The sequence below is a fragment of the Equus przewalskii genome, chromosome 3 (genome assembly GCF_037783145.1).
Source record: "Equus przewalskii isolate Varuska chromosome 3, EquPr2, whole genome shotgun sequence".
NCBI classification, from domain to species: Eukaryota; Metazoa; Chordata; class Mammalia; order Perissodactyla; family Equidae; genus Equus; species Equus przewalskii.
Genome location: NC_091833.1, coordinates 9,539,837 through 9,563,944, shown reverse-complemented (window position 1 = coordinate 9,563,944; position 24,108 = coordinate 9,539,837). Strand labels below are relative to the sequence as shown.

At 54.8% G+C, this 24,108-nt stretch overlaps 1 protein-coding gene across 6 annotated transcripts; it reads left to right on the top strand.

Moving 5' to 3' along the window:
• The first annotated feature begins 10,155 nt into the window (after nt 1-10,155).
• Nucleotides 10,156-24,010, top strand: DOK4 (docking protein 4). Of its 6 annotated transcripts, none has more exons than XM_070613702.1 (9): nt 10,156-10,506; nt 16,566-16,812; nt 20,245-20,352; nt 20,508-20,622; nt 20,921-21,040; nt 21,128-21,317; nt 22,005-22,143; nt 22,324-22,447; nt 22,560-24,010. In XM_070613702.1, exons 2-9 carry the CDS (start codon nt 16,747-16,749, stop codon nt 22,676-22,678), a joined length of 981 nt encoding a protein of 326 aa, XP_070469803.1. In that variant the 5' UTR covers nt 10,156-10,506; nt 16,566-16,746; the 3' UTR covers nt 22,679-24,010. The 6 variants fall into 6 exon arrangements, with proteins under 6 accessions (XP_070469803.1, XP_070469801.1, XP_070469800.1 ...); XM_070613700.1 differs by having other exon boundaries at nt 16,563-16,812; XM_070613699.1 differs by lacking the exon at nt 10,156-10,506 and adding an exon at nt 11,082-11,248 and having other exon boundaries at nt 16,563-16,812.
• Nucleotides 24,011-24,108: the final 98 nt, after the last annotated feature.

Sequence of the window (24,108 nt, the reverse complement as noted above, 5' to 3'; positions counted from 1 at the left end):
TGGCTCTGGCTCTGGCTCTGTCCAGCCTGCCCTTTTCCCCAGAGCAGACCGGGCGAGATGGGAGCAGCGAGGACTTGCAGGAGGGCCCCCAAGGGACTGACATGGACTAGGATCCCCGTTCTTCTAGATTATGTCGAGGCCCCAGGGAACGGAGACTCCATGGTCCCCAGTTCAAGTCCTGGGGTGGCTGTGTCATCTTGGGCAGATTCTTCTACTTGCTGGCCTCAGTTTCTCTACCTGTGAAATGGGGATGGTGATGTCTACTCTGGATTGCTACTGTGAGGGTCAATAGACCAGCACGGTGTTTCCCCAAGTGTGGACTCACGGCACGTGGTAGACCCAGGGATGTGGGTGGCACTCCGCAAGCCAGCCCTGACCATCCCAGGGTCGCACTCTGAGGAAGCCACTCCGTTTTCACTTTCCTTCGCATCCTCGACAGTTGTCCGGGAGAAAGTCTCGGACAGGTGGAGCGAGGGTTACCACCTCCACCACTTGCTGAGCTCCTTTTGAACACAAGCCGTACAGGTTCTTAGGCGGACAGTGTTAGCCAGCACGCGATCATGCATTTGTTTTATTTTCAAGGTATTTTTTATATAGCTTGCTCTTGAAGCAAATAGAAAAATGTGAGGTGATTTAAAGAAAAATATTGAGCAAATAATAGTGCAGGATGTGCTTGAATTCCACAAAAATCACAGAGTGGCTGGAGTGGCTGGGGCTTGGGAAATACTGTGAGAGTGTGGGTGGAAATACTTTGAAAACTGTCAAGTGATGTACAAACATGGATGGGAGGGGGCAGGGACCAGAAAGATCAACGCCAGAGAAGGCTTTGCATTTCCTGGGAGAAAGGCCCAGCCTGAGGGGCTGGGGCCAGAGAGTATTGTTAATGACTTAAAAGCGGTAACATGGGTCGGGGGGCCGTGGCCGTGGCTGAGTGGTTAAGTTCATGTGCTCCGCTCCGGCAGCCCAGGGTTTTGCCGGTTTGGATCCTGGACACAGACATGGCACCGCTCATCAAGCCATGCTGAGGTGGCGTCCCACATGCCACAACTAGAAAGACCTGCAACTAAAAATACAAAACTATGTACCAGGGGTGCTCTGGGGAGAAAAAGGAAAAAAAGTAAAATCTTTTAAAAAATTAAAAAATTAAGTTACATTAAAAAATCTTTTTAAAAAACCCAGTAACATGGTATCAGCCCTCCCTCTTGTCAGTGTACCTGGCACTGAGTGGATGCTTCCACAGAAATTATGTTATTTAACCTTCATTGTTCCCGTTTCCGGGGGAGGAAATTGAGGCTCCAAAGGGTGAAGGGTGTTGCACGAGCCGGGATCATCCCTCCCTCTGTCCTGAGTGAGGATTTTCAAGTGTCTTCCTTCCTGCCCACTTGCAGCAGGACACCAGGCTCGGCCCCAAGGCCTGGGCTGCCCCTCGCACCCAGGAGGTAGTCAGAACCCAGGGTGTACCCCTCCCAGGGCACTGTCCCACACCTCCCCCCAAAACAGCCCAGTTGGGGGTGGGGATGGGGGTGGGAGTAATCACATCCCTTAACATAAAGTAGCAGATTTTGTGCTTAAACAGAGTTGGGTGTTTTTTTAAATTTTTTTTTAATTAAAAAAAATTCTTTTTTCCTCCTTCTCCCCAAAACCCCCCAGTATATAGTTGTATATTCTAGTTGTAGGTCCTTCTGGCTCTGCTATGTAGGATGCCACCTCAGCATGGCTTGATGAGTGGTACCATGTCCACGCCCAGGATCTGAACCGGCGAAACCCTGGGCCACCAAAGCAGAGCGTGCAAACTTAACCACTTGGCCATGGGGCCAGCCCCCAGAGTTGGGATTTTTTTGGCGAGGAAGATTGTCAGTGAGCGTTATAACATCTGTGCCAGTCTCCCTCTATTTTGTGTGTGGGATGCCGCCACAGCACGTCTTGATGAGTGGTGTGTAGGTCCGTGCCCAGGGTTCTGAACCCACATAACCTGGGCTGCTGAAGCAGAGCACGTGAATTTAACCAGTACTCCACTGGGCCAGCCCTTAAACAGAGTTTTTTCATGGAAAATTTATACTTGGCCATTGCAGGAAATTAGAAAACTAACAGGCAAAAATAAGAAAACAAATGCTGTGGATGATAACTAACCTGTTTTGGGTACACCCCACGTGCAGGGTCCTCTTCTGAGAGCTTGGAATGTATTTCCTCACAACTCATCACCCCCACTTTACAGATGACAAAACCGAGGCCCAGAGAGGCTGGGTAAGTACCCAAGAGGAGGGGCCAGGGCTTGAATGAGGTGGTTTGTTCCAGAGCCGACACCACCGCCCTTCTCTGCCGGGAGCCCTCCTGTCCTGCAGAGAACAGCCTCAGGCAGGCCATGTGGTTCACACACTCCCCCATGACCGAGGGAAATCGAGGCACAGAGCTGAGTTCACACAGCCAACCCCTTGTCCCTTGTTCACTGCCTCAGTTTCCCTAGGCACCACATCCTGACCAGAGGTACCTGGGGCTTCTTTGCTCCCTCCCGGCTGAGGAGGGCCGGGGGAGCCAGAGGAGGAAAGAGAACAAGGCCTGTGAAAGGGAAGGACAAGTGGGTGCCGGCGCCTGTCCCCAGCCCTGGGCACAGCCCGTGTCACCATCACAGCTCCTGGGCTTAGCCATTCACGGCCCGGGAACGCCCGGCTTGGGTCCTCCATCACTCTCCGTGGCCGCTCAAGTTCATTCCCTCCAGAGAAGTCGAGCCACGAGCCCACGCCCAGAGCAAGCGAAAGCCCCAATAATGCTCAGGCAGGAGGCAAAGCTGGTCTCCCAGCCTAGAAAGAGTGCTGGCCGCAGACTGAAATACGAGGAGATACAATCCGTCTGCCAGGCAGGGCCGAGCAGACCCGGGACAGTGGCCTTTTAGCTCGGCAGGCTTGGGCCTGAAGGACCTAAGAAAGCAAACACGGCTGGAGACCAGGATGCTGCCCCTACCCTGCCATGGGCCCCGGGCCCAGGATCAACGCTGGACTGGAGCTGGGGCTGGGGACCCTGGCCGTGAGCTAGAGAGCCGTGCTAGTTGGCACCATCCTCATTTAACCTCCTCTGGTCGGCGCTGGAGGATGGAGGGGCATTCACCCACAAAGTGGGGGACAGCCCTGGTCCCACCCATGATTGTAACCATGTAGGCCTTAGGGTTCTGGGAGGGGAAACGGTCTGCCCGTGGCCTCACAGCCAGAGGCCTCCAGTCTCCATTTCAGGCTTTTCCTGGTAAGCCACAGCGCCCCGCTCCCTCCGCCCGCAGACACCCAGGGTCGAAGGAACACCTCCTGGTGCAACTTCTCAGTTCAGATTTGGGAAATGGATCTTAGGAAGATTTTTCAGAGCAGGATTTTGCAAATGTGTGATTTTAGGAAGCACATGAATGAAACAGCTCCGTATTTCAAGATGTGACATATATGTATACACGTATGTATGAAATATGGTATATCGTGATGTGCATGTGTGTGTGTGGAATCATGCAATAATATGTACTCTTTTTTGTCTGGCTTCTTTCACTTTCACTCGTTTTTATTATTTTGAGATTCACCCATTTCGCTGCATATATCAGTAGTTCATTCCTTTTACTGCTGTTGTATTTCACTGTATGTATATAGCTATAAAATTAGTAAAAAATACAAACTAATACATAGTGACAGAAAGCAAACCAACGACTGCCTGGGGACTGAGCGGGGCACAGAGGAGGAATGAGAGGGAGGGAAGAAACTGGAATGTGGGATGTGTCCACTATCTTGGTTGTGCTGATAGGCGTACCTATGTCAAAACTCATCACATTGTATCTTTTAAATATATGCAGTTTATTGTATGTCAATTACACTTCAATAAAGCTTTAATACATATAATACATTATATATGTAAAACCAACACCATCCAACCTGTGATTTGTGTATTGCTTAGTTCAAGGGCAGAGCAGGGATGGTGTTTATGTTTTTTTTAAAAGCAAGTTGATGGAGCCAGCCCCGCGGCCAAGTGGCTAAGTTCATGCTCTCTGCTTCGATGGCCCAGGGTTTCACGGGTTCAAATCCTGGATGCGGACATGGCACCACACATCAAGCCACACTGAGGCGGCATCCCACATGCCACAACTAGAAGGACCCACAACTAAAATACACAAGTCTGTACTGGGGGACTTTGGGGAGAAAAAGGAAAAATCAAATCTTAAAAAAAAGACGTGAGTTGGCTCTTCTGCTTCTGGGGAAATGGCGAAGTCCTACTTTTCTCTATTTCTCTCACTAAGTACAACTAAAAACCCTGAAAGTTATATGTAAAACAAATATAGGAAGATTCTGAAAGGACGCATGGAGAAAGCAGACAAGCTAGGGAACATAGACCCAGTCAGAACACAGTGGTGAGTTCCCTGGGTTTTTGTTTTGCCTAATATATTGAATACCTGCAGCCGAAGAAGTCAGCAACCCAGACATGCCAATGGGCACAGGCAAAAATAGTCCCAGCAGAAGTCTGCTCTCTAGCCAAAGGACCAGGGAAGGGGCACTCTGGAAAGACAGAAATCTTTTAGACAGTAACCATCTACTCCAGCCAAAAACCCACCCTCACCCACGCCAGCAAAGGCTGAAAGGGGAGCCTAGACTTCCACCCGCAGCAGGCTTTAAGGAGGCCCCCAGCCACCAATGAGGCTCTCTTGCCTCAGTGTCAGTGCAGACCATGTGGGGAGCCTGGACTGCCACTGGACCTGGCAGTAATGAGGTGCCCCTCTCCCACCCCCTGGGGGTGGTGTCAGAGGAGGTCTAGTGGAGAATCAGGATGGTCACTACCACCATAGTGTCAGTAGAGAACACCCTAACCCAGTAAGAATGAGGAGCACTGCCCCCTCATGTCAACGGAGACCAAGTTAAGAACCTGGACTTGTGCCTCCACCTGACCATAACCAGGTGGTGCCTCCCGCTTCCCCTGCTGGAGTAGGATCACAGAACATCAGCCAGAACAGAAGGCTTAAATAAGATCTAGAGTCCATAAAAGGAAAATGTCCAGATTTCAAAAACTCACTCATATCAAGAATCAGAAAGATCCCAAACTGAATAAAAAGGACAACCAACAGATTACAACACTGAGATGACAGAGATGTTGTTCCTGACGAAGATTTTAAAGCAGCCGTGATAAAAATGCTTCAACGAGCAATTGCAAATATACTTGAAACAAATGAAAAGACAGAAATTCTCAGCAAACAGGCAGAAGGTATAAAGGGAACCAAGTGGAAATTTTAGAACTGAAAAATACAGTACCTGAATTAAACATCTCAGTGGGTGGACTCAACAGCAGAATAAAGGAGACAGGAAAGAATCAGTGAACTGGAAAATGGAACAATAGAAATTGCCAGTTTGAACAACAGAGAGAATATAGACTGGAAAAAAAAAAGGAACAGAACTTCAGGGCCTTGTGGGACTATAACAAAAGATCTACTGTTTGTGTCATCAGAGTCCTGGAAGGCAGGAGAAAGAGGGCAGGGCTGAAAAAGTACTTGAAGAAATAATGGCTGAAAACTTCCCTAATTTGGTAAAGGATATAATCCTACAGATTCGAGAAGCTGAATGAATGTCAAAGAGGAAAGCCCAAAGAAAGCCACTCCAAGATGTATCATGATTAAATTTCTGAAAACTAAAGATAAAGAAAAAAAAATCACGAGAGCATCCAGAGAAAAACGACACTTTACGTATGGGGGGAAACAATTCAAATGACACTAGGTTTCTTATCAGAAATCGTGGAGGCCGGAAGGAAGGGGCGCAGTATTTTTCAAGAGCTGAAAACCTGGAATCCTACAGCTCGTGAAGACGTTCTTCAGGAATAAGGGAAAATCTAGGCATTTTCAGATGAAGGAAAACCAAGAGAATTTATACCTCCCCTAAGAAAGATGGCTAAAGGAAATTCTCTAAACAGAAAGGAAATGGTAAAAGAAGGAACTTTGGAACATCAAGAAGGATGAAAGAACATGGAAAGCAAAAATATGGGTAAATACGATAGACTTTATTCTCCTGAGTTTTCTAAATTAAGTCTGAAAGTTAAAGCAAAAACTATTACACTGTCTGATGTGGTTCTAAGTGTATGAAGAGGAAAATTTAAAGACGATTGTATTATAAATTGGGGAAGGTAAAGGGACCTAAAGGGGGGGTGAGATATCTGCACTTCACTCAAACGGGCAAAATGATCTCGCCAGTAGACTGTGATAAGTTATACGGACATCATGTAATGCCTAGAGTGACCACTAAAAAGCTATACAAAGAGATACACTCGAAAACACAATAGGTAAAGCAAAATGGAATTCTAAGAAATGTTCAGGTAACTCACAGGAAGGCAGGAAAAAGAAAACACAGAAATGCAAAACAATAAACATAAAACAAAAAATAAAATGGCATATTGAAGCTCTACATATCCATAATTACATTAAATGCAAATGGTCTAAGTACACAAATTAAAAGATAGATATTGGCAGACTGGATTAAAAAACATGAGTGGACTATATGCTATCTCCAAGAGACGCGTTTCAAATATAATGATACAGCAGGTGGAAAACTAAAGAACAGAAAAAGACATATCATGTGAGCACTAATCGAAGGAAAGCAGGAGTGACTAGACTTTAGAGGAAAGAAAATTACAGAGACAGCAAGGGACAGTATATCATAATAAAAGATTAATCTACCAAGAAGACATAGCAATCCTAAATGCTAATGCACTAAACAACAGAACTACAAAATGTGTGAAACAAAAACTGATAGAACTAGGGGCCAGCCCCGTGGCTGAGTGGTTAAGTTACGCTCTCTGCTTTGGTGGCCCAGGGTTTTGCAGGTTCAGATCCTGGGCGCGGACATGGCACTGCTCATCAAGCCATGCTGAGGCAGCGTGCCACATGCCACAACTAAAAGGACCTACAACTAGAATCTACAACCATGTACTGGGAGGCTTTGGGCAGAAGAAGAAGAAAAAAAACTCGAAATAACTAAAAGGAGAAATGGACAAATCCACCAGAATAGCTGAAGACATCAACCCTCCCTCTCAGCTACTGATAGAACAACTAGGTAGAAAATCAGCAAAGATATGGAAGAACTCAACACTATCAGTCAACAGGATCTAACTGATATTCACAGAATGCTCCGCTCAAGAAATTGAACGCTTTCCCCCTAAGATCAAGAATAAGCCCGGGGGGCTGGCCCCGTGGCTGAGTGGTTGAGTTTGCGTGCTCTGCTGCAGGCAGCCCAGTGTTTCGTCGGTTCGAATCCTGGGCACGGACGTGCCACTGCTCATCAAACCACGCTGAGGCAGCGTCCCACCTGCCACAACTAGAAGGACCCACAATGAAGAATATACAACTATGTACTGGGGGGCTTTGGGGAGAAAAAGGAAAAAAATAAAATCTTAAAAGAAAAAGTTATTAAAAAAAAAAAAGAAGAAGGCAAGGATGTCAGCTCTCACTACTCTTATTCAAATAGTACTGAAAGTTCTAGCCAGTGCAATAAGTCAAGAAAAGGAAATGAAAGACAGGAAAGGAAGAAACAAAAACGTCTCTGTGCAGATGCTATGACTATCGAGGCAGAAAATCTCAAGAAATCTACCCCCAAAACCCCAAACTCCTAGAACAAATTAGTTCAGCAAGGTTGCAAAATATAAGAGAAACATCCCAAATCATTTCTTTCTATATACTAGCAATGAACACGTAATTGGCAAAGTTAAAAATACAATCCCGTTTAAAATCATCAAATATAATTAAATAAAATACTTAGGTGTAAATCTAACAGAACATGTAAGGATTTGTGTGCTAAAACTACGTAATGCTGGTTGTAGAAATCAAGGCTCTAAATAAATAGAGAGACATACTGTGTTCTTGGATTGGAAGACCCAACTTAGTAAAAATGTCAGTTCTTCCCAAACTGTTAAATAGGTTTAGTGCAGTTTCTATCAGAATCCCAGCAAGATTTTCTGTACATATAGATAAGTATATTCTAAAATTTATATAGAAAGGCAAAGGAACTATAATAGCTAAAACAATTGTGAAAAATAATAAAGTGGGAGGAATTAGTTTACCTGATTTCAAGACTTGTTATACAGAGTAATGAAGACCCTGTGCTGTTAACAGAGGGAGAGACACAGATCGATGGAACAGAACAGAGAACCCAAAATAGATCCAACTGCTTTTTGACAAAGTTGCAAAAGCAATTCAATGGAAGAAAGACAGCCTTTCAGCAAATGGTGCTGGAACAATTGGACATTCATAGGCCCCTCCAAAAAAAAACACCTCCACAACATCCACCTGTGTCTCACACCTCCTACAAAATTTAACTCAAAATGGATCACAGACTTAAATGTAAAGCAAAACTATAGAACTTTTAGAATAAAACATAGGAGAAAATTTTTAGGATGTAGGACTAGGCGAAAAGATCTTAGACTTCGCACTGAAATCGCAAGCTATAAAAGGAAAAATTGATAATTTGGACTTGATTGAAATGAAAACCTTATGCTTTGTGAAAGATCCTGTTAAGTGGAGGAAAAGACAAGCTACAGACTGGAAGAAAATATTTGTAAATCATATATCCGAAAAAGGACTAGTATCTAGAATATGTAAAGATCTCTCAAAACTCAACAATAAAAAAGCAAATAATTAAATTTGAACATGGGCAAAAGACATGAGGAAACGTTTCACTGAAGAATACCCCCAGACGGCAAATTAGCACATGAAAGGATGTTCGACAGCATTAGCCAGTAGGGAAACGCAAATTAAAACCACAGCGAGATATCACTACACACTTATCAGATTGGGAAAAAAAAAAAGTGGTGATGACCAAACAGAATGCTGGTAAGGACGTGAAGAAACTGGATTGCTCGTACGTTGCTGGCAGGAATGTAAACTGGTACAGCCACTCCGGAAAACAGTTTGGCGGTGTTTTAACAAAACATGCAATTACCATGTGACCAAGTAATTGGACTTTGGGGTATTTATCCAAGAGCAATAAAGACTTTTGTTCACGTAAAAACCTGTACATGAGTGTCTATAGCAACTTTATTCATAAGAGTCAAAAACTGGAGACAACCCAGGTGTCCTTCAATGGGTGTACGAATAAAACCAACTGTGGTACATCCATACCGTGGAATACTACTTGGCAATAAAAAGTAACGAAAGATTGATATGTGCACCAATTTGGATGAATCTCCAAAGAATTATACTGAGTGAAAAAAGCCACTTCCCAAAGATTACATACTGATTCCAATTTTATAACATTCTGGAAATGACCAAAGTATAGAAATAAAGTGCAGATTAGTGGTTGCCAGGGGTTAAGGAGGGGTGAGGGTGGGAGGGAAGTGGGTGTGGCTATAAAAGGGCCACAGGAGTGAGGGATCTTTGTGGTGATGGAAATGCTCCTAATTGACTGTTTCAATGTCAATAGCAACGTCACCGTTGGGGGAAACAGGGTCAAGGGGACACCGAATCTCTCCGTGTTGTTACAACTACATGTGCATCTACAAACATCTCAAAATAAAAGGTTAATTAAAAAACTATTTAGGTGACAATAGCGCAGACAGAGAGTGCATTGGGCAAAAATTTATGAGGTTGAGAGATTGAAGAAGTTTGGGAAACCACATTCTAGAGAAGATGCTTTTTTATTGTGAAAACTCTTTTTTTGTTGTTGTTGGGCAAAACTCCTCCAGAGGTTTCTGGTGGTGAAAATAGTTTGCTGGGATGGGTCAAGTGCCAGAGCTTTCCAGGCTGTGGTTTGCAGCAGAACAGGCAGGGTCAAATTTGGAAGATGCATGGGGAGTCAGGAGGTCGAGGCCCAGGCGAGCTTGGCCGGCAGGGACCGGGGCCACCTCCCTGGGCAGTGTGGGGCTGGTTAGCTCAGGCCCAGGGTCTCAGGCTGCTGGGAGGCCCTGGGGCTCCCTTGGTGGTCACGGGCAGCACGGTGACCATCCAGGGACATTTTCAGGGGGAATGGAAGCGGCCCCCTAAGAAGCTCCCTGGGCAGGCCTGGGCCAGGCTGAGGCCGAGTGTCTTGGACTCCAGGGGTGAGTCCTGTGGCCTTGGATGCTCGCTGCCTCAGGCCTGTCCCTCCGAGGAAGCGGACAGGGGTTGGACTTGCAGGCATTCTCGTTTCTCAGGATTTCCGTTGTTCAGGTGCCGCCTTTTGTTTTGTCTGTTTGGTCTAAGGCAGCGGTGGTTGTGCATCAGAATCTCCCAGGGGCTTGTTAAAACACAGATTTCTCCGCCCTGCTCCCAGAGATGGGGATTTGGTGGGGGAGGGGCAGGGAACTTGCATTTCTAACAAGTTTCCAAATGATGCTGATCCTTCTGGCCTAGGGACCACCCTTTGAGAAGCACTGGTGTAAAGGGCGCAGACCTGAGACTCAGAGGCCTGAGACCCTCCCTCCCCAGAGGAGGGCCTCGCAGTGCCCCACCCCTGCCTGGCACAGCTGACGAGGCCTGTGGTCTGTGACTCCAGCAGGGCGGTGACTGGCACCTGCACGGGCCTGAGGGGCAGCGAGGTGAGTGCGGGGTGTGTCTGAGGCGGGGGGGGGGGGGGGGGGGGGGAGAGGGTGGACGGACGCACCCAGGGGGATGGGCTTTGGACTTAAGGGCAAAGTCCCCCGGAGACGCAGGATGGGATACCGGGTGTGTTGAGGGTGGAGACGAGGCCAGGGGCGGAAGAGGCAGCAGTCCTCTGGGGGAGCTGACGTCTGGGGTGGAGGCGCTGATGTGGCTACGGGGGTGTGTGGGGGTGGGGAGGGGGGCGCTGACGAGGTCATTAGGGAGCCCTGGGGGAGGCTGGGCTGTGGAGGGCCCTGGGAGCCATGTAGGGGATAGGGGAGCCATGTGGGGGGGTGACTCCTGAAGAAGTTGGGGGGTCGATATTGGGGCTGATGAGGGGTTGAGCTTCCAGGGGCTGAGAGGTGACGTGAGATGGGGATTGGGGGCCCAGGGAGGGGCGATGGGGCTGCCCGGGTTACCCAGGGCGAGCTGGGGTCGGCCGCGCGTGTGCCCCGCGGCTCGGAGGAATACGGCGGGGGCGGGGCGGGCCGCCGGGGGGGGCGGGGCGGGGGCGGGCCCCCGGCGGGGCCGAGCCGGAGCCGGAGCCGGAGCCGGAGCGGAGCCGGGCGCCGCGCCTCCCTCGCCGTCCCCGCCCGGAGCCCGGCGCCGCCGCCCGCCGCCCGCCGCCCCCCGACGTGGGCATGAGCCTGGCCCGCCGCCCGCCGAGCAGGCGCCCCCGGCCCGGGCCGCGGCGCCCAGGTAACCAGCGGGCGCGGGCGGGTGGGGGCCCTAGGCCGCGCCCGGGCCGCGAGAGACCCTCGGTGACTCCCCCCTAAGAGCTCTCCAAGCCCAGGGGACCTTCCTGCTCTTAGGGGACCTCAGGGACCCGCCCCCTCGAGCCAGCCCAGGCCCCTAAAACTAACCGCTGAGCTCCACCTATCCCCAGCTTTCCTCTCCAGGGGAGCCGGGGTCCCGGCCGACCTCCCCGGACCCCACGCACACCGGTGGGAGAAGCCGAGGCCCCTGTGCGCCCTGTCCCTGGGCCTGCCATCCTGAGGGGCATCGCCCGGCCCGTCGCGGCCCCCGTCCTCCTCCCCACTTTCCTGCCCCCATGCCCTCGTGCGCTCTCAGCTCCGTCAAATTCCAGCAGAGAAAACGTCTACTCCAGTTGCCCCCACTGCCCCCCCGCCACCTGCAAATGGATAATACCCTACAACTTAAACTCGCAGCCGGCTGCCTCCTTTCCTTGGACCTTTCTCCCCTGGCGTGGGGCCCTGTCCACCTTCTCCCCCAGGGCCCCTGGGGCCCGGCTCCCATGGAATGCTTCCTGTCCTTGCAGAGGGGCATGAGCGGAGGCTGGGCACCTGGGGTGGTGTGGGCAGAGCAGGGCCTCAGTGCAGCCTGCCTGCCCCAAGCTGGGGTGCAGGGCAGTTGCCAGGACACCCGGATGGAGGGTTTGGGGTGTAGGGTCTGGAAGTCAAGGGCAGTGAGGGGGCCTGGCTGGATTCACCGTAGCAGTTACAGGCTGGGCTTGTTTAGCACCGATTCTTTCCTTGCCCCTTTCAGAGGGCTGTGGCTCCAATGCAGGCCATTCCTGTCCCCCACCTGGGATGGGTCCCAGGAGCTGCGCCCCCTCCCGCCCAGTTGCTTGCCCCTCTGTGCCTGGGCTACTTCCAGCCCTTTACTCCCAGGCAGGGCAGCAGGGCTGGGCATGACCTCGCGCAACAACCCTGGCCAAGGTGGGGCCACCCAGTCAGGCCTGGACACAGTGTCAGCAGTGCTCTCTCTCCCTCGAGGCTGTTTTGAACCAAACCTTGGGTCTGGGCCCTGGCTGGTTCTCCAGGAACAACAGTTTGCTGGCCATGATGGTCAGCACGGGGACAGCCCTGGGGCCCTGGTGGTGGGAGCCAACCCCTGCTCACACTGCCCTGGAGGTTGAGCTGGGTCCCGCTAGGTGGATATTGGTGATGGTGAGAGAAAGGATGAGGAAGACAAATCCTGGAAAGAATTATGCGTTCAGTCCCCAAGCATCGAGCATATACTCCGCGCTCAGCACTGTTCTAGGTGCTGGTTGGAGCTGTTAACTAGACAGACAAGGCCTCGCATCAGGGAGCTGACGTTCTAGGAGGTTCTAGGAGAAAGAGCAGCGAGTAGCAAATGAACAGATGAAGGAACGAGAAAATCCTATAGTGATGCGTGCGATCAAGACAGTGAAACTGGATGTTGTGAGAGGGGCTGACTGGCCAGAGTGGTCAGGGAAGGCCTCTCTGAGGAGGTGACCTTTGAGCTGAGACCTGAATGAAGCGGTACAGTGAACCGTGAGCCCACCTGATGGAACAGTGTTGTAGGTGGGGAACAGCAAGTGGTCCCCTGTGGGAAGCAGTAGGCGTGTTGAGGAACAGAAGGAAGGCCAGCGTGGTGGAGCATACTGAGCAGGGGGAGACGGGGTTGGGGGGAGACCGGAGAGAGCGGAGTGGCAGCAGTGTGGAGCCACAGCTCTGCTTCTCTGACTTAAGGGCCCAGGAGATACCGTGGCTGTTTTGTCCCCTCCTCCCACCGTTCCTCTCTGCCCAGTGGGTATTTGATCTGTCTTTGCCACCCGCCCTGGGTGAGAGCTGCAGTGTTTTGGGCGGTGGTTCCTTGTGGGATTTGCCTGGGCGGAGGCGGTGCGGGGTGGGGGCCCCTCCCGGCCCCTGATAGCAATCACACTGGGGCAGAGAGAGCAAGACCACAGGTGATGGGAAATGTCCCTGGTGCTGGGGAGAATCCTGCCGATAGGATCTTTGCCGTGGAGCGGAGACAGCGAGACGACAGTGAGACGGTGTCCAGGTAGCGCTGTCCCTGGAGCCCTGATAAGATCCGATCTGTCCTGGAGGGGGAGGCCCAGCCAGGCGGGCAGGCGCTCCTGCTCACTCATTGGTTGCCAACTGCAGCGAGTGGCGTTTGTTCTGGAGCCAAAGGCTCCAGGCAGAATCCAGGTGCAGGGAGGAAGTGCTCAGAGCGGCTGCCCCTGGGGCAGGTGGGCCCTGCCCCGCGCCTCTGCTGGGCACCAGGGAGTCTCCCTGCCCCCTCCCCGCGGGACACCTGCCCTTCCTGGGGAGGGGCGGTTCAGAGGCAGCTTCTCTGAAGAGGCCAGTGGTGGCCTGGCCCAGAGCAGGTACTGTTTGGTTGAGCAGCAGTGTTGATGCCAGGCTGGGAAGAGGAACGGGGGGGGGCCCTTGCTCCCCCCTGCAGTGTTGAGGGGGCTGCTGGGCACCCTGCTTAGCTTCTCTGGGTGCTCAGAGCTGAGCCCCCGGGCCCGAGAACTCAGGTCCTCTCCAGTTAGGGGGCATTCCTCCCTCTGCAGGCCCAAGAGAGGCAGGGCTGGTGGTGACTCAGGAGCGATGGGAAAGTGGCTCCAGGGACGGCAGGCCCACTTACTGGCCTGCTGAGCTCAGCTGCCCTCCACGCCTCCATGCCCCACTGGGCCTGCGCAGGCTCAGCCTGGGGGCTGCCTCTCTTGCTTAACACGGTGCAGCCCCTCTGGGGGATGGGTTGGCTCTGTGTTCCCCCACTCACCTTGATGCCATTGTCCATCAAATTTGTGGGTCCACCTATGGGCCCTTCCCCCTCTCTCTCTCCCTCCCAATTCCCCTTTGCTGTACCATTTTGGGCCCCAGGCTGGGTCTTGCTCTTGCAAACTTCATTAGGGACTGAGTATGGCCAGCATTCCCTGTGACTCGGGGCCAGAGTGAGCCGCCAGGCCCTTTGCCACCCAGGCCTCCCCTGGAAGGTTGCTCTTTCCCCTGGTTTGTTTCTGCGGGGCTGATTCTAGGGCCTGGGGGATGGGTGGGGTGTGGGCCTAAGGACAGACGTGGCAGGGGGCTCCTGAGAGCTTGGCAGCCACGGTCACTCTTAGGTGCTGCTGGGAAGGTAACTGGTGGAGCCAGGAAGGGGCAGGCCTGCATTGGGCCTGTGGAGGGCTGGGTTATGGTGGTTTCACAGCCCTTGGCTAGGCAGCAGCTCTGAAATGAAAACAGCCCTTGGAGCTTTGAGGCAGAAGTTCTGGGTCCCAGTGGGCAGGCAGCTGCCTCATGGATTCATTTCCTCACTTAAAGTAGGTGGATTTGTTCTCGGGTTTTTTTTTTTACTGATGGGGAAACTGAGGCACTGAGAAGTTAGGTGGCTTGCCCAGGACCACTTGGCCAGCTAGATTCACATTTCTGGCTGTGCCACATCTGGGCTGCCGTGGATGAAGCCAGGGGCCCCGCGTGCTTTCGTAGGTTTGTTCTGAAAGGGGCCTTGTGTGCTGTGGATGCACAGCCAGTGGCCAGCCTGCTGTCATCCTGGAGGGGAATTTTATGGGGCTAGTCCTTGCAATGGGGACAAGGCAGTCCCAGGGGCAGGTGGTAGAAACAGAGCTGGGAAAATTTACCCATCTCTGACTGCCAGAGCCCAGGTGTGGCAGGGCTGTTGGGGGTCAGTGCCAGGGAGGGGACCCCAGCCCAGACCTTACAGGAAGAAAGGGACCAGTTGGGTGTGGCAGGGTCTTAGACCCCAGGGCGCTGGGACAGAGGGAGTGAGTGGGCAGGGAGGCAGTGGAGGGCGTGCTGAAGAGGCTGTCAGGGTGCAAGTGGGATAGGCGAGCATTACCCTCTCTGCCCCTCCCTGTGTCGTGTGTGCCCACTGGGGCAGTCCCATCTGTTCCTTGTTAGAGACTCAACAGACAGGCCTCCAGGAGATTAATTAATGCCAAGCTGCTGGCAGATCCAGTAGCATGCCTGCCCCAGGGCCCCATCCTGGCAGCACAGATGCCCAGCTGACCCCAGAAATGCTGCTCCATTCCCACCCAGTGATCCTGGAGACATGGGGGGCCATGTTGCTGGCACAGCCCTGCCCCTGAGCCTGGATGGCAGAGAGGGCTTGGGTGGTGGCAAGCAGCCAGAGATGGCCGCAGGACATTCCACCCCGGGCCTGCCTCTGTCACCCACTCCAGAACTTCCCATTTGTCCCTGGCTGTGCCCAGGGCTTGCTGTGTGACCTTAGCCAGGCTGTTTATCATCTCTGGGTAACTTGCTTTTCCCCATCTGTAAAATGGGTTGGACTGGGTCATCATGGAGACCACCTTGCCGAGTCGGAGTCTTCGTTATTTCTTGATCTGCCTGATTCTGAGTGGCCCCTGCTGGCACCCCTTTTCCTGCTCCGTACTGACTTCCCGTTGGTGCCCCTCATTGTCGTCCAGCTGTGTCCTCTGCCCCAGGCCCCAGTGATTGCTAGTTTTCCCTGTAATTAATTCCTGCCCACGCTAGGACAGGGGGGCACTGCATGGCCTGGCCAGACCCAGGGCCCAGCACCAGGGTTGGGGCTGTCTGTTTCCACAGTGGCCACCTCCACCGGCCCAGCACATTCCTGAGCCTTATCTGGGGGCCCGCCCAGCTGGACTCTGCCCTCCCACCCAGGAAGCAGCACAGAGGAGCTGCCCAAGAGTTTCGGGGGCTGGGAGCAGGGCCTGAGGTGACGATTCTCAGCCTCAGCCTGGGGCTGGAGCTGTGGGATGGGGTGGGGCAGAGGGATTTTGGGGTCTGCTGAGACTGACAGGGTCCTTAACCTTGGGGAGCGTGGGGTTCACTCAGACTCCAGACTTTGCCATCTCCTGGGGCCCTCCCATCTCTGGGAAGGCTCTCCTGTGGGGGTCCTTGTGCACGGGAGGGGGCCTTGCTCTGGGGAAGTTGCCCTAAGTCTGCCCCAAAGTTGTAACAGGAGACAGGGCTGGACAGCAGGTCCTGGGCCCTCCCTCCCTCTGCCCCCACCTCCACAGCGGGAGCCAGAGCCAGTCCTCCAGGAAGGGGTTAACTGCCAGCCCCAGCCATGAGGGAGGGGACTGGGCTGGACCATTTTCCTCACTGCTGCCTCCACCTCGGTTTTCCTGAATGGTTCTGTCGTCCTGGGGTGGGGAGGGAAGGGAAGGAAGAAGGGCGGGCAGAGGGAGGGAGGGAAGGAGGGAGGAGTGTGGGAAGAGGAAGGAAAAAAGAGCGAGACAGCCAGGGGAAGAGAAAGATGTCACTGCCTAATCTCCCTGTCATTTTATTTCCAGCAGGCACCGGGCGAAGGAGCTGCTAGAACAATGCTGAAGCGGGCGAGGTGAGGAGCCGCCCGGTGAGGCAGCCCCGACGGAGTGTCTCGAACAGGTGATCGGAGGAGCTGGAAACCGAGGCCACCTGGGCATCCTTCCCCTCGCCCCAGCCAGGCCCGGGAGCCCCAAAGGTGGTGGGGAAACCATGGCGACCAATTTCAACGACATCGTCAAGCAAGGCTATGTGAAGATGAAGAGCAGGAAGCTCGGGGTGAGCCGCCCTCCGAGGGGCCCTGCCGAGGGACGGGCACCCCAGGACCTGGTCTGGAGCCCAGCATGTCGGGGTGTGCAGCCACCCGCCTGTGGCCGGCATGGTGCATTTGTGGTCTCGAGGCTTCTGGCCAGCGGGCCGCCTGGCATGTGCCTGGGGTGGCCTTCCCTGCTGCAGCCCCCGCCCCAGCAGGGCTGCCTGGCATCTCAGCCAGGCTAGCGGTGGTAGCGAGGGGCAGGAGGCTCCCCTGCTATTGTTGAAGTTGTCGTCAGGGCAGCGGCAGGAGCAGCTGGAAACGCTGGGCTGTGTCTGGGCTGAGACCCGGCTTCTCACTTGCCCGCGCCTCCCCGCGCCTCCCTCCCCTCTCGTGGCCTCTTTTCTTTTGAGGGCCCCATCCCTCCTGCTTCCCATTGCTTTCTGTGGGGGGGATTTATTGATCTACCTGTGGTTGTTGCTTTTACTGTTAAAGAAGTGTTTGTAAAGGAGAGCAGTTGTGGGGGCAGGGCGGTGGTGGGAGGGGTGCAGAAGCGGCTTATGAATGAGAACCTGGGGCAGGATGGCCCGTGGCTCTGGGACAGGCTGCTTGCCTCCAAGTTGTTGGCAGCGTCTCTGTGCTCACTTGGTGGCTCGGTGTTTGGCCCCAAGTTGGGGGCTTGGAGGGTCTATGGAGATGAGGCCTCAGACACACCTCTGCTGAGTGGGCACCGTCTCCCACCCGCTACTGGCAAAGACCTCCCCAGAAGGCCTGAGCAGGGCCCCAGGACCAACTTAATGATCTTGGTGAGGTTGTCCAGGAGCTGCCTCTAGTCCCCTGCAGACCCTCCCCCACCTCCAGTGAGGGGTGTCCCCAGTAGGAAGGAAAGCCCTGGGGACTGAGCGGCCCAAGTCTTGTGTTTTACCCTGGGGTCTCTGGTCCCTCTCTCCCCTCCCCCATTACCTCGATGGGGTGGGGGTGGGATCAGGCTTCCTGGCTTGAGGAAGGGGAAGGCCAGGGCTCTGATAGCCAGCTTCCCCGCCTGGGCCGAGACTGAGCACGACTGGCCTGCCTCCGGAGAGGGTGCTTCTTGCTTCTCCCCTCCCGTGGCCCCGAGGCCCTGGGGGGCTCTGTCCAGGCAGGGGCAGCAGCTCAGCTGGTGGGCATGTTTGGAGTCTTATCTGGATTTGAATTTGTATCGCAGCCTGGGCCCCCAGCTTAGGAGACCGGGCTGGCAGCCATCAGCCACTCTGCTCTTGCCCCCAGAGAGGGATGGATGGCCCACTTGGAGCACAGAACAAGGAGAGAGGCTGAGGTGGGGAGGCAAGAGGGTAGGTGCCTGGCTTCTAGTCTGACTCCTCATTCTTATGGGCTGGACCTAGCAGGTCCCCAGGGGCCAGCTGGCTGAGGTCCTGTCCAGGGCAGAACATACAAGGAAGGCAAGCCACTTGGGGTGGCCACTGGGGCTCAGTATCAGACCTCTTCCAGGAGGAGACCTGGGAACCCAGCGTGGGCACAGCCAGGGGAGGGGGTGGGAGCTGGGGTGTGACCAGGTCCTCTCCAGCGGTCCCCCTACTCAGGGAATTCAGCATCCCCTTGCAGACCTGATGCGAAGGGCTGCGGTCACCCAGCCGTTCTTGTCCCAGAGCAGCCATGCTTGTCTCAGCTCGAGGAGGTGAGGGGGAGGGGCTGAAAGAGATGGAGCCGACCCTCCTACCTGGCAGGGCCTTCCTCGGAGCAGAGCTGTGGCAGAGTGTTTCTGAAGCGCTGATCAAAGACCTGTGAGAAGTGGGGAAGGAGGGCTCTTGAGCGCAGAGGCTCCCTGGGGCTGTGTGTGTGTGTGTGTATGTCCTGTAACCAGGCAACCAGAGTGCTCGGCCCCCAGGCCTTCTGCCCCCCATGCTGCAGGCTGCATGGAGCCCAAGCTGCCAGGGCATAGCTGGGTTGGCAGCATTCATTCATTCATTCATCCACCCACCCACTCATTCACAGTCCCCTCATACGCTCATTCAGTTGTTCAGCAGAGCTCTGTTAATGAGGCTGCCAGGATGTGAGGACTCTGAGGATAAAACACAGCCTCTGTCCTAAGGGAGCTCCCCATCTGAGAGCTGAGGCCTGCTGTGGTTCGGGTGGGTAGGCCCCGTGGGGGCTGAGCCAGGGTCCTGGGTGCGGGGGCAGACATGCCTCCTGGAGTCCCAGACAGGAGCCAGAAATAGCCTGGTTCCAAGTAGCTTCTTGGGATGGGGACTGCTGGGACCCTGCCTGCCCAGGACCTGGTGCCCATGTGGCAGGGCAGGGCGGGGGCAGGGGCGGGGCTGTGGCCCAGCAGGCCCCTCGCTGCCTCTGCTCTACTCTGGGCCACTGCTTGGGCTCCCTGCTGTTTGCCAGTGAGAGGAGCACGGGAGACTCCTGGGGCCTGGGCTCTGCCAGGCTTCTGGACTGCCCGCTGAGAGAGCAGGTACATCCCAGCCACAGACTTCGGGCTGGAAGAGAGCCAAAGAGCCGTGGAAGGAAGAGTCAGCAGCCGGAGCAGGTGGCTGGGGCCACCCCTTGAGGGGCTCACAAGCCAGTTTGCTCCTTCAGCCCTAGAGGATGGTCAGTTCCTTCCTTCCTCGCTCCTTGCCCCTTGGGAAGAGTGTATGACGCCATAGAGAATTTAGGCGGTTTCAGACACAGGGTCATTGGTGGTGGCTGGGGCAAGGAGGGAACCTTGCCAGGGAAGGCACTGTGCTCTGGGGAACCCCAGGATCTTGGGTCTGCCCCTTTACTACTGAGAGCCTGTCGTTTTGCAGCTGGAAAGGGAAGTAAGCCCTACACTGCGGGTTGGTGAGGGAGTGAAGAGGGTGGGTGGAAGCTCCTGAGACGAGGGGTGCTGCCCACACCAAGCACCCGCTCTGGCTCTGAGAACGAGGGCGGGGTGACGCTCAGCTGGGAGCAGGCAGGGTCTCATCCCTGTCCCTGGGACACTGTCGGCTCGGGAGTGCAACAGCCTGCTTTAAATACCAGCTCCGCCGTGTATTAGCTGTTACTGAACTTTCTGGTGCCTCAGTTTTCCTGTCTATAAAGTGGACATGTTAGAGCCAACCTCAAGTGGCCCTGAGATTAACTGTGTAGAGTGCTAATAACCAAAAGTACAAATAAGAAGCACTCAATAGAGCTGGCTCCTTCTGTTACACTCAGGGCTGAGCTCGCAGTCAGCAGTGACTCTGGAGAGTACCCCTTGTGAAGCAGCCCTTCAGAGCCAGCCAAGAAATGATTGCCTTTTGGTTTGGAGAGGGGGCCTCTCCTTCGGGGGGCTGTCAAGCTGGTGTCAGCTGTCCCCAGGTTTTCTCCTGGGCCACAGCTCCAGGGACAGCCTGTGGCAGTGCCCCCCTGCGGTAGGCAGGGGTAACTGCAGGGCCATATTGGGTGGGGGTGGTCCAGGGAAGGCCTGATGCCCCTGCCATCTTGCCCCACAGATCTACCGGAGGTGCTGGCTGGTGTTCCGGAAATCCTCCAGTAAGGGGCCCCAGCGGCTGGAGAAGTATCCAGATGAGAAGTCAGTGTGCCTCCGAGGCTGCCCCAAGGTTAGGGGGCCTGGGCCCTAGCTCCCCCAACCTGTAAGCAATGATGATTTAAGAGTCCTGAGGTCTGAGAGCCCCCTCCTGGGGGTGGCAGAGCCGCGGGGGATGCAGAGGGAGGCATTCCAGCCTGGCTGAGTGCCTTGTGGATGCTGTCCCAGGTGACCGAGATCAGCAACGTCAAGTGTGTCACGCGGCTACCCAAGGAGACAAAGAGGCAGGCAGTGGCCATCATATTCACTGACGACTCGGCACGTACCTTCACCTGCGACTCAGGTGAGGAGCTGGGGCTGTAGGCCTCCACCCAGCCTCCCCCGGGACGCCGAGGTCCAGGGGTCCGGCCGGGAGGAGGGAGAGCAGGGCTAGCCCTGGCTGGGTATGACGCCTGGAGGTGGAGATGGGGGTAGGGGTGCCTTTGAGGGAGCAGACGCCGAGGATGAGGTGGGCCAGGTCAGCAGAATCCACTGGTCTTGCCCTCCCTACCTTGCCTGGTGGGATGACTCAGGCTGAGGCAGGGGGGTGGGCTGCTGGGGGAGCCTGAGCCGGCAGCATGAGGAGGGACCCTTTTCTCCAGAGCTGGAGGCGGAGGAGTGGTACAAGACACTGTCTGTGGAGTGTCTGGGGCCGCGGCTCAACGACATCAGTCTAGGAGAGCCAGACCTCCTGGCCCCAGGGGTGCAATGTGAGCAGACAGGTGAGGCCTGGTGCTGGCACTGGGGTGGGGGAGAGGGAAGGGGCTCCCCCAGGAAGCTCCAGGCTGGCTCATCCTTTCCCACTCCAGATCGTTTCAACGTCTTCCTGTTGCCCTGCCCCAACCTGGACGTATACGGCGAGTGCAAGCTGCAGATCACCCACGAGAACATCTACCTCTGGGACACACACAATCCCCGCGTGAAGCTCGTCTCGTGGCCCCTCTGCTCACTGCGCCGCTACGGGCGCGACGCCACTCGCTTCACCTTCGAGGCTGGCCGGTAGGACCCTCTCTTCACCCCCCATCCCACAATGGTCATGATGCTGGCTGCCATTCACTCTGTCAGGCACTGTGCTGGGAACTTAAGTTACTGATCAGCATAGCAGTCCGAGGGGGAACGTGCTATTCCCATTTTACAGATGACAGCAGGCAGCCCAAGGCTCAGGGTGCTTGGGCTCAAATCACATGCTGGCACCGGCATTTACTAGCTCTCTGATTGTGGACCTGAGTCACAGTGTCCTGCTCTGTCACATAGAGAAAATAAAAGTGCCTAACCTAGAATTCTGGTGAGGCCTGGGTATCCCAGTGCGTAAACTCTGGAGCCGGCGTGCCTAGACTTCAACTCTGTATAATCCTGTGTAACTTTGCTTAAGTCACTTACCTTCTGTATGCCTCAGTCTTCTCATCTGTAAAGGGGTTTGAGAGAACTTGGCATAATGAGGAGCCTGTAATAGCGCACAGACCAGAGCGGGCGGTGGAGACAAGAGAATGGGTTAATTCTCATAAAGCATTTAGACCACCACCTGGCACACTGGAGATGCTTGCACCTTTGAGCTGAGTGGTCAGACACCAGATGACAGCCCTGCCTGTTCCCAGAGGGCGGGGGTGCAGGAGAGCCCCACCAAGCAGGGGCATGTGCATGGTGGGGTCCCCGCCACCTTGCCCTCTGTGCTGCTTGTGTCCCCAGGATGTGTGACGCTGGGGAAGGGCTCTACACCTTCCAGACACAGGAAGGGGAGCAGATTTACCAGCGGGTCCACAGTGCCACCCTGGCCATCGCTGAGCAGCACAAGCGGGTCCTGCTAGAAATGGAGAAGAACGTGAGGGTGAGGCGGCGGGCGGCTCAGTCCAGGGTACAGGGGAGGCTGGTGGGTGGGCCAGCCAAGTGCCCGCAGGACGTCAGTGTCTGCACTTAGTGTCTACACAGGGTCTGGGGCTGGGGGCGGGCTCAGCAGGTAAACCACTGCCCCCAGAGCTAATGGGGGGGACCCCTCTCTGCCCCACAGCTGCTGAACAAGGGCACAGAACACTACTCATATCCCTGCACCCCCACGACCATGCTGCCCCGCAGCGCCTACTGGCACCACATCACGGGCTCCCAGAACATCGCCGAGGCCTCCAGCTATGCGGGTGAGTCCCTGCAGGGCCCGGCACTGTCCACGAGGCTCTGGGGCGGACACGGCCTTCTGGGTAGGGTCTTTTGACCCGGACCTGAGTCCTGAGCCTGCCTTTGTGTCCACAGGTGAGGGGTATGGGGCAGCCCAGGCCAGCTCAGAAACGGACCTCCTCAACAGATTCATCCTGCTAAAGCCAAAGGCCAGCCAAGGGGACAGCAGCGAGGCCAAGACCCCATCCCAGTGACCGCAGGGCTGGCGTGCACGGGTGACTGCTGGGGCTGTCAGTTGTGGGGCTGACTGCAGCGCAGTGGGCAGCCTCAAGGGGCTGTTAGCCAAGAGCCTGGAGAAAGGGAGCAAGCTGTCCCTTCCTTGCCCCCAAGGGGGAGGCTGGACCAAGGCAAAGGGCTGGCCACGCCACCTGAGCATGTGTGAGGGGCTGGAGCTACCATGGGACTGTATACTGTTCATGATTTTAATATATATGGCTTATGACATACTCTATATTAATGAGATTTCCCCGTCCCTCCCCGCCACAGCATACACATTTTCTAATCCCGTGAGCAGGCCAGTCAAGGCTGTTTCTGGACGGAGGGCAGCCGTTTCCCTGTCCTCCCTGGTACAGCCCTCCTGCTGCCAAGACCTGCTTGAGCTGCCAGGGCCAGAGGAGGGAGACCGCCGCTGACTGCTGGCTTTTCCCACGCAGCCCAGGGGCTGAGACAGCAGGTGGCTTCTCATCTCCTCTGGGCCTACAGCAGCACAGGAAGGATCCGAACTTACACTGTGCCACTGGGGTTTGATGCAGAGGTGATAGCTTGTTGACACCTCAGGTGAAAATCTGGTCTTAAAATGTAGTTTCTGCCCAGGCTCCTTCCTGCTTAGTGGGCTGAGAAGATACCCGGGGGTGGGGTGGGGTGCTGGTAACCTCAGCCAGGTGGAGGGTGGCGGGGCCAGTCCTGAGCTCTCCTGCCCCAGGGCCAAGCTCGGGGGGAAGGCCACAGCAGGAGGACTGATGTGGGGAGCACCCCTGCTGCCCCCTCACTGACCAGGGGTGGGCGTGCCCTAGCAGAGGGGGCCCCTCTGCCCTGTGTCTGGCCAGCCTAAAGCACTCAGAAACCGAGCCCTTCCTGTTTCCTCCTCCCCACATGGTGCTGAGGCTCCCTGCTGAGATGCAATTAAAGCAATTGATTTTCTAGCGCAGAAGGGCTATCTTTCTATTCACGTCAAACCTTCGGTTGCGTGTGTGTGGTTTTTTGTTTTTTTTTAATACGTTAGGGTTCTGATTTGTGGGAACAGACCTTGTTGTAAATAATCACTATTCAAGTTGTGGCAAGTTGAGAATGATAAAGCAAGAGGCCCCTTCCGACGGAGCCCTGGAGCCAGGGAGGCGGCCCCAGCCAGCTGAGCTCTGAACCTGACCCGGGGACGTCCACCCAGAGGATAAGCCAGCCTGAGGGGGGCCGGCGGCCTCGCCTGTGGAGAGGGAGGCACAGCTGACTGGTGCAGCTAGGGGCACGATGACGCATGAAGGAGATTATGTTGTGCTCTTTATTGCCAAAAATAAAAACTTTTAAAAAGACTACTGTTGATCGATAAATATCCTTTCTTTTCTGCACTGGATCTCTGGTTTTCTCCAGATATCTCCTGCCGGGCTGCCTAATTAACTACTTTGGGTAT